At 46.4% G+C, this 16,308-nt stretch overlaps 1 protein-coding gene across 2 annotated transcripts in view; it reads left to right on the top strand.

The window, feature by feature from the left end:
- Positions 1-16,308, top strand: part of UBE3D (ubiquitin protein ligase E3D) — a 1,075,540-nt gene that overhangs the window by 466,128 nt on the left and 593,104 nt on the right. For both annotated transcript variants that reach the window (XM_085611020.1, XM_085611019.1), the window contains exon 8: positions 12,913-13,079. In XM_085611020.1, the coding sequence (XP_085467146.1) occupies positions 12,913-13,079 (167 nt within the window). The remainder of the gene's footprint in view (positions 1-12,912; positions 13,080-16,308) is intronic.

Here is a 16,308-nt window from a genome sequence, read left to right as displayed (position 1 = left end):
ACGCAGTCTCCATCCAAATGTTTAGCTATTTTGCCCAAACAGCTCACCCGCCTTGCCATAATAATATATTCAGGCCAATTTATCTGCAATGGAATTTTCCTAGAGCACCAATGAGCTGACTTATTTATGAGGCTCTGACAACTTTCTTGTTGGCCAGGAAGGAGATAAGGAACCCCTGTCAGTATCAATGTATAAGTTGTACGATCCGGGGTAAATTTAAGATGTTATTTGCCCCCCGCCTGGTTGGAAGGCCATGCACAAAGCCATTTGCGGCTGACTCCCCCACTACGGGTGCCAAAGCTCGATTGATTTGTGGCCCCGTGCCCCAACCTACAGTTATCCCCATTCGAAATACCAGCTGATCCAAGTACCCGTACTGGCCGTGCCATTGAGTTTGTAATGGAATTGGTGGAAGTAAGGGCAAGCTCGTAGGATATTGCCTGGTTATTTGTGGTAGATGCCCCACTTATGGTGGCCACCCCACCCACGGCCGCACCATGAGGAGCATCCGCTACCCCTTTGGCCATACAACTAGGTGGAGTGATTGTACAATTTTGCTTTTTGGGCTCCAATATTTCCCCTGGAGCCTGCAAAAGTCAGTGAAGGTGCGCCTCTATACAAACCAAACAAGTTAAAATGGGTTCCAGAGCCTCTCGCACTACTTTACTGACATTGTCAGTCAATGTGTCCATATCAGTCTGTGCTTTCCACCCCCATTGCGGACTCTACCGGCGTTTCCTGGAGGATGAGTTAGTTTCGTTCTCTTGACCCTTGGCGATTGTCCCTTCGGTCGATGGTCTGTCCCTGCCGGTTCTGTACGCTTCCTCTTCCCTCCTGTTGCGCTCTGGGGCCCAGTTTTTCCCATGGATGATTGCTTGATAGGATCCTTAAGCTCATGTGTAACACCTGGGTTACCCTGGCTCAAGATTATAATAGTGGGTGAAAGTGGCGCTTGAGGCCCCTGTTCGAAATCAGTTACAGCTATAACTGGGTTATTGTCCCTGACGGCAGGGGCTGGTTGAACTGAGCGATCCAGAGGTGGGGCTAATGAGAGTCTTCGTTCTGCCAGTTCTATTTCCTTATTAATAGCCCCTACTGCTTTTTGGAGGAAGCTGTCTAAGGTAGTGTCTGTGGTTTTGGTAACTGGCATGGCTTTCCGTTTCACCATAGTGGAGAATGCCTTATGAGTACACAACTAGAGGAAATTAGAAGTTTTTACCTTCACACGGGTCCTCCCAGCTGGAAACGTGACTCCTGTGTCCTGATATATAGCCTAAAGAAGCCAAGAGAGTGGGCCCAGCCCAGCCTCTGATGGGCGTGGATGGGCCAGCCCTTGGCCCATGCGCGTCCGCGCGCGTCCCGCATGGCGGTACCCTGCGGACTTAATGCGCCTCCTGGCGCGAACAGATGACCAGCAGCGCCTACTGGCACGCTGCTTGCTGGGAGTTTGTCGGCGGCTTTAGCAGGTGAACAACAGCGGCAGTAGCACCCCGCTTAGCGAGACCCCAGCGGGCTTTTATGCGCCTCCTGGCGCGAACAGATGACCAGCAGCGCTTCCTGGTGGACTGCCTACTGGTAGTTGTAGGCGACTGTGCCAGGTGAACAACAGCAGCAATAGCAACCCCTCAATGCTCTCGTTCAGCACCACCCTGTTTAGTCCTGGAAGCCTCTCTGCTTTTCAAGTTGTGGTCGGCAGGGCAGGTTATACAAATCTGTTTGTTTGAGACGTTTGTACCTAGCATTTGGCCAATCTCTATAGATGATGCCAAGCCCCCCACCCTTTTAATGTGTCGATCTAATATATAACTAGAGTTACCCAGAGGGGTTGCAACCATTAAGTCAGGACTAGAGGATTCCTTAGCCCGAATATTATATCAGGCTTGTGACTATCAATCAATTTGGCTAATTCCAATGCATGTTTAAGTAGGGACCCAAGGTTTAAGAGTGCATTCCGTAATTAGTCAGTGTGTTATTAGAAGTGCTAGCTGGGGTAAGGCAACTGAGGTCCTTGAAATGTGGCCGGCACAAGTAGTTGAAAGCTACAATTAGTGCACAAAGCGATCACTCCTGAACAGAAGTCAAACAAATTTATAGACGTACAACCTTGTTTATAGGAATTGAGTGCACGCAGTTCCTTACCGGAGTAAGTCATCCAGTTGAGCCGATCTGGCTACAAACCGGCAGGGGTTCTGGTGCTCGGCAAGATCTGGGCGCAGATGGGCTTGCCTTTGTCACGCCAGTAGTGCGGACATGCTGTGATGAGATTTAAATAACCCTCCATATGAGGAGGGTGTGTTTAACATGCCGGTGCTGGAGCGCGATGAAACCTCTAAAACTAGTGGCTAAAGAAAAAGGGCGCAGATCCAGGGCCCAGCCTCCACGCAAACCCACGCAGGCTCCCCTTTGAGGGAAAGGAACTGGGAAGAAAAATAAAAACAAATGAAAAGGTTTGAAATAAAAACAAATAAAAGAATAAAAAAGGAAAAAGTCCATTTCGAAGATGGCGCCCGAGGGAGCTGGGAAGAAAAATAAAAACAAATAAAAAGGTTTGAAATAAAAACAAATAAAAGAATAAAAAAGGAAAAAGTCCATTTTGAAGGTGGCGTCCGAGGGAGCTAGTCAACTCCAACCGGCACTGAGTGCCAAGTGACCCAGCACCTACAAAGAAATAAAACAGATGGTCGGATAATTGCAGCCTCAGTTGTGCTCAGTTGAGCTGAGAAATTATAGGTTGATTGAATGTAAATGAGGACTCTGGATGATGATGATGATGATGATGATGAGCCAAGACATCAGCCAAAAGGATTTTTTGAGCAATTAATGTTGCTCATTATAAAGGCTTACTGAAAAAACTAAAATGTTCATTTAGCTTGCTGACTGTTCATACATTGAAGATTTGGTAAATATTGCAAATTCCTTTGATTAGTCCGAATTTTTAAAGGTTCTCCACTGCCCATCATTAAATGTCTATATTCAGTACATGCCATCCTTATGGCTAATAAGTCTTTGAGGAACTGAATATTTGCATTCGTTTTCTGATATAATGTCAGGCAGGTTAAAAAATAGGATGTATTCTTCCATCACTTTCTTGTATTTATCACAAAATAGCTTGCATTTCTCTATCAGAAGTATCAGTCTCTTCAGTGAGCTTCTTATAAGTGTTGGGATTGCACATAATTAGGGCTTGAGAAGTGCCTTCCTGGGCACTTTGAATGCTCTTTTAGCTTGATCACCGCAATGAAAACCTCCTTTTTGTTTTTCAGAACACACGTAATGTCAGTGGTTATCCCTACAAAATTATTAATTCTTAGTGGATTGATAATATAAATGTGCAACATCTAGGAGACCTTTGGTTTCTTTAACATTGGTAGTAGAAAAACATTTAAGGATTGCTAATACTTTTTGGGGTACATTTATAAACCAGAGCATTCAGTTGAACACCGAGATAATTCAATATCCTCTTTCTCAAATTCCTAAATTCAGACTTGAGGGCAAAATGTTGTTGAAGCCTGGATAACATTAAGGTCACATGCCCGGGATGCTGTAAGAGTCTGAGAGAAACTCATAATATCATCCATATAAATGAGTACAAAATGATTTAAGACAGCAGAAAAGACTGGAAAATAGCAGGAGCATTGCACACCTGAATGGCATTACACGATAATCCAAATGCCTAAACAGAGTGGAAGGTTATATTTTACTCAGCCTCTTCCTTTAGGTTTCCACCGAGATCTCGACGTTCAACGGAGAATGCGCTCGCAGGGGGCTCCCTGAGCGCTGGAATGGCCAAAACGCCTTTCAAGTTTTGCACCAATTGCCACCACAAATACGCCCAGAAGGACCAGCATCCAGTCTGCAACCTCTGCCTGCCGCTCGACCACAACAGCGAGGACTGCAACTCGTGCTCGGCGTTCACACCGACACTCAGAGTAAGGGAGAGGCAGAGAAGGGCGAACCACACCATGCTGGGGCAGGGGCCACCCCCATCGCTCCTGGACTTGGGCATCTCCAGTGGAGAGGAAGACAACATCGCCGAAGGACCAGAGGACTGCACGGTCGTCGAGGTACATAAGAAGCCGTCAAAGGAGATAAGGGAGTCTTCGACCCCTAGACACTCAAGCGACACTCGAAAGGGTGAAGCTAAAGCCCGAGCGACACTTGTAGGAGTAAAGCCAAGTCCTCGAAGGGAGCATTGCCGCCGAAACACTCGACGAAAGCAACATCTACAAAGGACAGTCAGCCGAGCAGATCCTTCAAAAAGGACTCCCAAACGGCGAAAGCCCTCGAAAAACCTAGATTGTCGAAGGTTGCCCCCGAAAAGGACACCTCGACGCAGAGAAAAGAAGGGCCTGCATCGTCGTCGACGGCCTCGAAGCGAGGCGCTCCAAACCTCGACGCCGAACATGTCGCCGAGATGGAGAGGGAGAAGATGAGGCTCGAGGGCGAAATGGCGAGCATCCTGCAACGGAAAAGGGATTTCGACGAGAAGATGAGCCAATATAACATCCCGCCGAAACCCATGCTCGAAGTCGAAAGAGACGACAAGGACACAGAACCGCTGAAAACGCCCGAACCGGTCGAGAAACAGGAGGACGAAATCTATTATTTTGAGGGCAATGGCGATGAGGATCAGCAATCCGACCAGGACTCGACGTCCTCGGGGGGCACAAGACTTCGAATGGCAGGATCTCAAAGCCGAATCGCCGGAAGAACAAGTAGACACTTAACCTTTGAGACCCTCGCCGCCAGACCACATAGGGGTCTACAACATGGTCGTCCAAAAGGCTGCACTGACATATGGAGTGAAAATGGAAGAGGAGAAGCCCAAGGCATGTTTTCTCCTGGAAACTCTACTGCCTCAACAAACTAGGAGCCAGTTCCTGCCCATGCTCCCTAGTGTGCTGGATCAAGGAAGAGAGGCCTTTAAGGAACCAGCAGTATGCAAGGATGTGACTCCAAGAATGGAGAAGAAGTATAAACATTCATCTAAGGACCCTGCATACATCCAAGGGTCAGTACCAGCCGACTCCATAATTACAGCAATGGCTAGGAAGAGGGCCAATGTGCCCACTAATGCCGGACCACCTCCGGACATGGAGAGTAGAAGGATGGATCTCACAGGGAGAAAGGTGGAGAGAAATGCGGCAATCCATTGGCGCATCGCAAACTCCAATGCCCTGATCAACAGGCACGCATACCAGCACTGGGAGGAAGTAGGCCAACTCCTAGAGCATCTACTAGACCAGTACCAACAAAGAGCGGCTCACCTGGTAGAAGAGGGCAAAAGCATGGCGAACACATGCTTAAAATCGGCCTTGGATGCTACAGAGACGTCCAGCAGACTAATGATGATAGGAGTGACCGAGAGAAGACATGCATGGCTCAGAATTTCTGGATTCAAGCCAGAGGTGCAAAGCAACATCCTGAACACGCCTTTTAACGGAGAGCAACTGTTTGGCGCACCGGTTGACGACAAGTTAACGCAGCTAAAGAAGGACAATGAGACAGCAAGGTCCATGGGAGAGCTTCAGTTCATGGGGATGAGAAGGGGAACACCCACAAGAAGACCAGGTGGTAGGGGGGGCAACGTGCCTACCACATCACACCAAACTTTTCAACAAGGCTACCAAGGGAACAACCAAGGCCAGCAGCATCAGGGACAGCAGCAGCAGAACTGGCAGTACCAGCCCCGGGGCCAGTCCTTTCAAAGGCGCAGAAACGGACGAGGACAGAAATGAAGAGAAGTCCCACAGCCCCCCTCCAAGTGACTTCGCCATGAAGCCAACCCCCACCCTAGCAACACCACGGGGTGGGCACAAAGACGTAAGAAAGAGCAACAAACGGACGTTTCACGACAAACAGTACCTCGAACACACAACACCAGTAGGGGGCAGAAGAAGAAACTTCATCCAGGAGTGGAGGAAGGTCACAACAGACAAATGACTACTAAACATCATACAATACGGATACTGTATAGAGCTAGAGAAACAACATCCAAACAGAAAACCAAGAAGCAAGGCACACTCAGCAAAGTAACTCTCGCTCTTGCGAGTAGGGGCGCAAGAACTACTCAGCAAGGAGGCGATAGAGATGGTGCCGGACAATCAGAGGAACAAAGGGGTCTACTCAACTTACTTCCTCGTGCCAAAGGTGGACGAAACACTAAGACCTATCCTAGATATGAGGTTCTTGAACAAATTCATAAAAACTTCAAAATGACTTCCCTACAAGAAGTAATATCACAAATACAACAAGGAGATTACATGGCAACTATAGATTTAAAGGACGCGTACTTACACATCCCCATCAACCACAAACACAAACGTCTACAAAGGTTTGTGATCAACCAAAGTCACTACCACTTCACAGTACTGGCATTCGGACTCAAATCCGCACCAAGGGTGTTTACAAAATGCCTAGCAACTGTTGCAGCGCACCTACGAAGGCAAGGAATACACGCATACCCCTACCACGACGACTGGCTCGTAAAGGCAAGTTCGTACAGCCAATGCAACCAACACATAGAGCATGTCATACTAACACTGACGCAACTGGGTTTCTCATTCCATTGGTAAAAATCGTCAACGGAGCTGGAGCAAATCAAGATATTCTTAGGGGCGGTGACCAACACCATACAGGCCAAAGTGTTCCCCAGCTGGAAAAGAACATTGGCAATACTGAAGGAAACACGTCTTTACCGCAAGGGGCAAGTTCTGACAGTGAGGACGGTGAGCAAGCTGATGGGAATGATGGCGTCATGCCATCTGGTGCCAAATATTCGATTACACGACACCATTCCACGAATGGATACAGCAGCAATGGTCACAGGCAACGGGGAGTTGGGAAGATCTAGTAGACAGCTGAAATGCCAGAAACCGGTCCTAGGAAGCTTGTTTCCGGTCCAGGGAAGACATGGCTTGGCAGTTCGGGCTGGACTGTTCCCATGAGGCACAGGGTCAGACTGATTTGCATATGGCCATGTCTGAACTGGGGTGGCAGAGTGGGCTAAAGAATGGTGATGGATTAAACCCAGATCAGTTGACTGGGGGTGAGTGCTTGCAATGTTCAACACTCCGTCCATCATTTCCTTTGGTTTTTGCTTTGTTCGCCATAAGTTGGCAGGGTATGCTCAGACGTGAGTCCCTTGCTCACTTTGCCACTGGATTCAAGCAAGCCTGGCTGAAGACGGCTGAAATGCCAGAAACCGGTCCTAGGAAGCTTGTTTCCGGTCCAGGGAAGACATGGCTTGGCAGTTTGGGCTGGACTGTTCCCATGAGGCACAGGGTCAGACTGATTTGCATATGGCCATGTCTGAACTGGGGTGGCAGAGTGGGCTAAAGAACGGTGATGGATTGAACCCAGATCAGTTGACTGGGGGTGAGTGTTTGCAATGTTCAACACTCCGTCCATCATTTCCTTTGGTTTTTGCTTTGTTCGCCATAAGTTGGCAGGGTATGCTCAGACGTGAGTCCCTTGCTCACTTTGCCACTGGAATCAAGCAAGCCTGGCTGAAGACGGCTGAAATGCCAGAAACCGGTCCTAGGAAGCTTGTTTCCGGTCCAGGGAAGACATGGCTTGGCAGTTCGGGCTGGACTGTTCCCATGAGGCACAGGGTCAGACTGATTTGCATATGGCCATGTCTGAACTGGGGTGGCAGAGTGGGCTAAAGAACGGTGATGGATTAAACCCAAATCAGTTGACTGGGGGGTGAGTGCTTGCAATGTTCAACACTCCGTCCATCATTTCCTTTGGTTTTTGCTTTGTTCGCCATAAGTTGGCAGGGTATGCTCAGACGTGAGTCCCTTGCTCACTTTGCCACTGGATTCAAGCAAGCCTGGCTGAAGATGGCTGAAATGCCAGAAACTTGTCCTAGGAAGCTTGTTTCCGGTCCAGGGAAGACATGGCTTGGCAGTTCGGGTTGGACTGTTCCCATGAGGCACAGGGTCAGACTGAATTGCATATGGCCATGTCTGAACTGGGGTGGCAGAGTGGGCTAAAGAACGGTGATGGATTAAACCCAGATCAGTTGACTGGGAGTGAGTACTTGCAATGTTCAACACTCCGCCCATTATTTCCTTTGGTTTTTGCTTTGTTCGCCATAAGTTGGCAGGGTATGCTCAGACGTGAGTCCCTTGCTCACTTTGCCACTGGATTCAAGCAAGCCTGGCTGAAGACGGCTGAAATGCCAGAAACCTGTCCTAAGAAGCTTGTTTCCGGTCCAGGGAAGACATGGCTTGGCAGTTCGGGCTGGACTGTTCCCATGAGGCACAGGGTCAGACTGATTTGCATATGGCCATGTCTGAACTGGGGTGGCAGAGTGGGCTAAAGAACGGTGATGGATTAAACCCAGATCAGTTGACTGGGGGTGAGTGCTTGCAATGTTCAACACTCCGTCCATCATTTCCTTTGGTTTTTGCTAAGATCTAGTGGTTGTCACACACACAGTGCATCAAGAAATAGCGTGGTGAAACAAAGAAAACATATCACAGGGGAAACCATTCACACAACCAACTCCCAACAGTGACCATCACAACTGACGCCTCCCAGGTGGGGTGGGGGGCGCACATGAACAAGCTGAAGGCGAGGGGGCTATGGTCGCAGCAGGATGCGGTCAAGCACATCAACTACCTGGAACAAAAGACCGTGTTCCTAGCCTTAAAGGCCTTACAGAAGGAGCTGTATGGAAACAGGGTGTTGTTCCAAACAGACAACACCACAACCATGTTCTACATCAACAAACAAGGAGGAACATAATCAGTAGCACTATCAGGGCTAGCACAGGAAATATGGACATGGGCCATTCCACTAAACATAGACCTACTAGCAATACATCTCCCGGGGAAGGACACTGTGGAAGCAGACAGACTCAGCAGGCAGACGTCAGCGTCCCACGAATGGGAGATCAACCAACAGGAAATACAGAGAGTATTCCGGAAGTGGGGTACACCACAAATAGACCTACTTGCAATACATCAAAATGCAGAATGCCAGCAATTCGCATCCAGACAACCAGACCATTGGTCACAAGGGAATGCGCTATGGATAAGTTGTTCAAAGACATTTGCAAACGCTTTTCCCCCGATACCACTGATACACAGGGTACTCAGCAAATGCAGGATCAATAACACGTTGCTAATACTAATAGCACCTCAGTGGGCCAGACAGTCATGGTTCTCACAAATAGTAGAGATGGCGCATGCACCAGCACACAGATTCCCAAAAAGAAGGAACCTGTTAACAATGCAGAACGGAAGGGTGCTACACCCAGAGCCAGAGAGCCTCAGCCTAGCGGCATGGCTCCTGAGGACCTAGAGTTTGCACACCTCAAACTACCGGCGAGCACAATGGCAGTGCTCAGAGAAGCGAGAAGACCTACCACAAGGAAATGCTACGTAGCAAAATGGAAAAGATTCTCCAAATGGTGCATTAGGGAGAAACTGCAAAGGAAAATTATAAAGGAGTCAACAGTACTAAAATACTTAACACATATACTGCAAAGTAAACCAAGCTACACATCCCTAAGGGTGCACTTAGCGGCGATAGTGGCTTACACTAGAGGGGAAACAGGGAAAAGTTTCTTCACCTCCCAAGTAGTAAAAAGATTTCTAGAAGGAGCAAAGAAAATCGCACCTCCAAACAGAATGCCAGCACCGGCATGGAACCTCAACGTAGTGCTAACTCAACTGATGAAGTCACCATTTGAGCCGATTCACAAGGCTACACTGCACATGCTCACGCTTAAGACGGCTTTCTTTGTGGCTATCACATCACTACGAAGAGTAAGTGAGTTGCAGGCGCTAACACTTCAAGTGCCCTACCTGCAGATTCACAGTGATAGGATTGTAATGAGAACGGACCCACACTTCATGCCAAAGGTGGTGTCACAGTTCCACATCAACCAAACAATCCAAATACCTAGTTTGTTCCAAAAATCAACCACTAGCACAGAATGGGCGCTGCACACACTGGACGCCAGAGGGGCTGTGATGCACTATATAGAAAGGACAAAGGAGTGCAAAAAGACAAAGCAACTCTTTGTCTCCTTCGCCAGCAGTTTTTTGGGACAACCGGTTACCAAGAATACCATTGCACGGTGGATTGCACAAACCATACAACTATGCCACAAACAAGCAAGGCAACCGTTGCAAGGTGCAGCTCATGCTTACTCAACAAGGAAGAAAGGAGCAACAATTGCGTTTCTAGCTAACACACCAATTGGAGAGGTGTGGTGCAGCGGCCAGGGCAGCTGACTTCGGAGCACAGGGTTTATGGTTCGATCCCTGTCTTCGGCGGCAGCTCAGCTCAGCACCATGTGACTCTGGGCAATAGCTCGCTTAATTTCCACGACGGCCCCCAGCGCCTTGAGACCCATAAGGGTGAGTAGTTCACGCTTTACAAATACGTATTTATTTTTTTGTTGTTATCAATTTAAGACATTTGCCAAGCTGCAACATGGTCTTCAGTGCACACGTTCACTAAGCACTACTGTGTAGATATCCAAATGAACAAAGAAGCGCAAGTGGGACAGAAGGTCTTACAACACATATTCAGTAACCAGTGCTCATCTTCCACCCAGCCACCACAATAAGGACAAACCGCTACAAAGTCTATGCACAGCATAGTGAATCCTAAAGATTCATGCTGCAAAACGTATAGTTTCTTACCTGTCGGTGTAGTTTTGCAGCTTGAAGACTTTCTGGATTCATCAGCGAACCCACCCTCCTCCGCCAGAATGATGAGACAGGAGGAAAGGGATTAAAGATGAAAAGACTTTAAAAAGCAAGAGGAAAAACAAGAATAACACAAGACAAGAAAAAAGAATCCGAATATGGCGGCGAAAGGTGGGAGCTTCCGGAGGAAGCACGTCGACGTCATGAAGGACACCAAATGGTGGTATGTCGATGCCCACCTGGGCCACGGAAAAAAAAAGAGAAAAAAGACTACAATTCCGGACCCAACCACTAGATGGCGGAATAATGCACAACATAGTGAATCCAGAAAGTCTTCAAGCTGCAAAACTACACCAACAGGTAAGAAACTATATGTTTTTAATGATATGGCCAATCCGTATTTTGCACATGTAGTGTGTTTTTACTTCCATTATACTTCTGTCAAGAAGGAAAAAGAAGGGTAGGATACTACAGTTTTCCTTTAAATATTAAGCACCCTCCTGACTCTACATGTAAATGAATTAAAAGACTACCTTTTATTGTTGATAAGCTATTGACATAGCAGAACATAGTCTTTCTACTGTGTCCATGGTGCATGTCTGGCATGGAAACGCTTAACCAAGCCTGTTTCTGATATTTCTTATACATTAAATGTAGACATCCAGACATGGAAGAATAACACTTCTTGCTTCCCTATGGACAATGACTGGACTTTGGAGAACAGTACTAAAATATATTCCCATGGTTAAATTAGCACCTTCCCTCAATTACCCACCAAACACTACTGTTTGGTACACCAAGAATCAAGCTACGACTGGTCCTCTCCAGTAATGACCGAGCACCTTTCATGAAGATCCCCCACCGCTGCTACCTGGATTGCCATGTGTACTTCACTGATACCCAAATACATACTAGAATACTAACAGAGCAAAAGATCATCAATCTCGCTCCTGTCCAAAAACTTTTTTATATTTCACTTGGGATTGTTAAAACATGGAAATGAGCTTTGCCAAGCTGCTTTTAAATTGGCTTGGCCTCTGTGCTTCAAAGATGGAGATATTTCTGCAATAATCAACTGATTTAATCTCATGTCATCTCATTAACAGTTCATTCACCTCTATCTGCTCTACCAGTTGCCTGATTACCTGCATTAAAAATCATAAATCTGAGAATATTGTTCGATGATGACTTGTTGTTGATACCTACGTCAACTATGTCACCAACAGTGAATACTTCCACCTATGCATCCTTAGCAGGATTCTACCTCTGCTGATTTTGCCTCTACGGATAATGATTGTACTCACAGTGGTCCATTGACTCCTGAAACATGTACAAGGTATTCTGACTAGGATGACTGCCTAGCTTCAAGGAGCTTGCCTTTCACGTCAGGACTGAAAGAAACCAACATTCTCTCACTTTACTGGTACCCTAGAAGCAAGGGGTAACATTCAAAACCCACTGACGTGTGCACACGTTTGTGTATGTCCATGACTCCCTGATCAATGCTTCCCTTCAAAATACCCATATACCTGCTTTGGGCTTCCCCACCCCACTCCTTTTGGTTTTGCATGTGAGGTTCAAACATTTTGTGGGAAGATCCTTACACTTGTAACACTCAACCTTATGCTAATCTCTCCCAGCATATTATCATGCTTTGTAAAATACAGGTCGTGCTAATATAGGCATTTTGACTAATTGTCACTAACTGCTTCTCTGACTGCTGATTATTGTCTCCATCCTGTTCCTCTGTAAGGTCCTTACTCTCCTGCCCCAATGAAAAGGCTTGTGGGGTAGCCGCCTGTCAGTGGGGCATCTGTACAAAAACAATGTATAAAGCGGTAAGTAAATTAAGTTAAGAATGGCTACCAAAATACAGGGATGGCTCTCAGTGGCTTCAGAACTCTGTTCCAGGCCCACATGGATGTCTTATTACCGTTATGATAGCTTACGAGTTAGAACAGATTGAAAGAGCAGTTTGTGTGATTGTGTTTTGTCGGCATTAAAATCCTACCTGAGCATGTAGAAGGTCATCACATTAAGAACTTCTCTTTTTTATCCTCGGTATCCGACCTTGAAATCAAACGTGCTGTCTTTCCTATGATGCAGCCCATGACATCTCTGTTTATTTCAGAACCTTTAAAAGGTTGTGATTTATAGAGCACTGTATATCTGAACTAGAATAATATGACAAGTTAAGTCTGTTTGCACTTATGGTGAATGTACTTTTATTTTCTCTCCACAGCTGTGGCTTTTAAATTCTGACACGTTGTTGGTAGAGACTGCCGGACATGTCAGTGGCAACATTTTCACATTGCCTGAAGACCGTTCCAGGCCAAATTCTAGCTCTTTAAAGCTCAGGAATGCTCTTAAGGTCCTTTTCCACCCCTGCACCAAAAACAGGAACGAGGAGTAAGTTCCAGATGTTTTTAAACTGTTACTTGTGTGAATTTTCGATAAATTGTGTATTTTTGCAGTGTTGCGTTGTTTCTTAGGATTAGTCCTTATGCCTTTCAGAGTGCACACATTCTTACTTGTTAATGCTCCTGACTTTGTGTGATACCAAACCCGAACTCCAGCCCCGACTGGTTTTGCTGGCAGAGTTAGACAGTGCAGATTTTAGGACAATACACCAACGAGGGAGAGAAGTCCTGCAATGCGCCCCTAGTTTTTCAGCAAGTGTTTTGCATTGTGAAATGTGGGTATGTGCGTATGGAGTTATGGATATGTTAGGTCTATCCAGACTAAGGTCACAGCATCTGACTTGTGCTCTGCATGGTCATGGCACCAATCTTTTGAGTGGTAGTGGGAGGCGGTGGAGACATGAATGGCCTTACGACTCGCCCAGCAGAATGGTGCACAGCCTCGGGAAGGTAGCAGTGAGACACTACATGGTGGCAGAAGGAATAACTGAGAGCAACGCGCTGTTCAATCTCCAAACTTTCCTGGCCACTTCCAGACGCATCTGGAGTTGGTAGGACACCAACGATCTAAACAAAAATAAGCCCCACTGTTCATTCAGCAAGTCGTATCTTGTTTTTTCAGCTTTGTGGCAGCAGAGGGTAAAAAACGTTCACCCAAATCCAATCATTTCAAAATCAAAAAAGCAAAAGAAAAGAAAACCAAAAAAAAGTAGCCCATGGGTTCGTTTGCAGGCTTGAGAGGCTTTTACCTGGGGCTCCTGTAGCCATTCATTCTTGGAAGTGCTTGGGATGCTCAAGGAGCAGGGGTGCCTTCATAGAGAAGACTTTGGTTGTTACAGGGTCGGGGCGGAGGTGTACCCCACGTGGCTCTAGACCGCCAACGGGCGTGACTACTCCCTGAAGCTCAGCGCCCTGCGAGAGGTCGGAGTGTCCGCAGCAGCCACTCCTCTGCTATGTGCAGGGCTGGTGAGGAAGCATCAGTGGTCGCCAGTAGTGAACAGAGGAGGCCATCACCAGAATGTCTGCATGTACGGGGGCTGTTGTGGAATGATTTAACTTTACGAATATTTTAAGCAATTCAGCAAACATCGACAAAGCCAAACTTAAGGACAAGCTGGAGCGTAAAGCGGCCAGCAGCACAGGTAACAAGCAGGACAGTGCGGCCATCATCCTGCACTGGGGCGAGGTGGGGAGACTGGGGCAGTGGGGAAAGGTGCAGAGACAGCAAAGGAGGAGCAGTAATGCAATGATTACAGTGACATTAGTTCAAGCCCCAAGTAACCATCCATGAAATACCAAGCTTTAGGAAAAGCCACCCAGTAAATGGCACTTTGTAAAACAATCTCAAAAGCCAATGGCTGAAGGGGTTCACCAAAATCCCATTCTAGTTGTACTGTACGTGTATGTATGTTTGTATCTGTATTGGTGACATGAGATCTTAAACAGTTACAGCTGTCTGTAGCAAGGCCTAAAACAATTGTTTTCTCTATACAGTAAATCTATGGGTTAGTTTGCCATGTTGATGAATACAAGCCCCAGCTAGGCCCGCAAGAGACAAGGGTTCGCTCTTCTGTAACGAGATCTATAAGGAAGTTGGCACGGAAACTGCAAAGTACAAAAACAACGTTTATTAACCCTTAAGGGTGGTCCTACAATCCACACAACACTCTTCAGTATTGCAAGGAGTAGCACACAGAACATTCGTACACAGTCCCCTTTTATACACAACAGAGGGGCTCATGAGTGGGTGGATAGTACATGAAGTCGAAGAACATTACCATTTAGGGTCATTCTCGATTCTAAATCAATACATGGGCGGAGCTAACACACTCCTTGAGCCCGCGAAAACACATGGTCAAGCAAAGCTAATTATAACAGATGCGGTCAAGTCTGGGCATGCGCCAGATGGACAAGAGGGAGCTATTTATAACTGTTGCTAGGCAGATTACAAGAGCAACTAACACAGAGGTCGGACTCTCCTCGTGGTGAACACGTGGCAGCATGTCAATACAAAATGGAGTCCGGACTTCGGCCAACATAATGGGGAAAACACGATAAAAGGGAAACACTAATGTTTTCAGTAAATGCTTAATCACATTCTGCCTTAATTTACAACAGACGACCCTTTCAGCATTTACTGAAGACATCTGGCTTCCAAGAATAATCATCGTATACGTCAATTATCATCATTCCTTTAACCTCTTTAGCTAGACCCTTCTGACGGGCAACTTCGGCAATAGCTTTCTTATCTGGAATGCAGAATGAAATGCATACAGAACAACATAATGGTCCACATTGAATACACATACAGAGAAAGAATAGAATTGCTATGATAATACAAAGACCAGTTAAGACCTTCCATCCCCAGGCAGTAACCAATGCCCAAAACCATCCAGAAAAGGACCAAGTGCCGTTTTCCGTGTGGATTTCAGCTGCTATTTTATGCAGCTTATTAATGGCGTTATAAACGGATGGTGTATGATCAGGAATGAACACACAGCAGCTACTTCCAATAATTTTACAGGCTCCTCCTCGATCAGCTAGCATTACATCCAATACCATACGGTTCTGCAATGCAACAATTCTGGTAATCTGTAATTCTTCCGTAAGATTCCCAAGAGCAGCAGCAGTCTGATTTGTCACAGCTTCTACCACTCTTGTTAATCTTCGGATCTTCCTACTATTCAAGGCGGCACCAACAAAGAAGAACAATCCTAAGTTAAAATCAATATACTGTTGCAAACTGGTATCAGTCTGATCCACATCATCCGTCGATAAAGTACGTTTATACCTATTTACAGTCACATTATTCAACAATTTCAAGTCTTTATGATACGATGCAGGTGCTAGGAATACAGGGGGTAGTAGGAATGATACATAGCATACCCCAGACCACCCAGCCGGCAAACGGTAATAACCTTTATTTCCACATACAAAATAGGTATTATGGGATGCTAGGAAGGTGCTGTTATTCAGTCCGTCGATATTCAGAACAGTTAAACAATCACTGACACCAACAGGGATAAAACCCACACTCTGGACACACAGGTCCGCTTGGGCTTGTGCCACTTGGATCACAAACTTGTCCTTCCCCATAGTGTCTCTAGTGTTCGTAAAGATATAGGGAATGGATTCATTGTCTGGTCGGTACTCTTCCCATTCCCAAATTGTTCCATTTGCTTGTGGATATCCATTTCTGTCCTGATGACATTCTTTAT

Source organism: Triturus cristatus, chromosome 6 (assembly GCF_964204655.1).
Source record: "Triturus cristatus chromosome 6, aTriCri1.1, whole genome shotgun sequence".
NCBI lineage: Eukaryota > Metazoa > Chordata > Amphibia > Caudata > Salamandridae > Triturus > Triturus cristatus.
The sequence above is the reverse complement of the archived record's forward strand: the minus strand, read 5'-3'. Positions and strand labels throughout refer to the sequence as shown.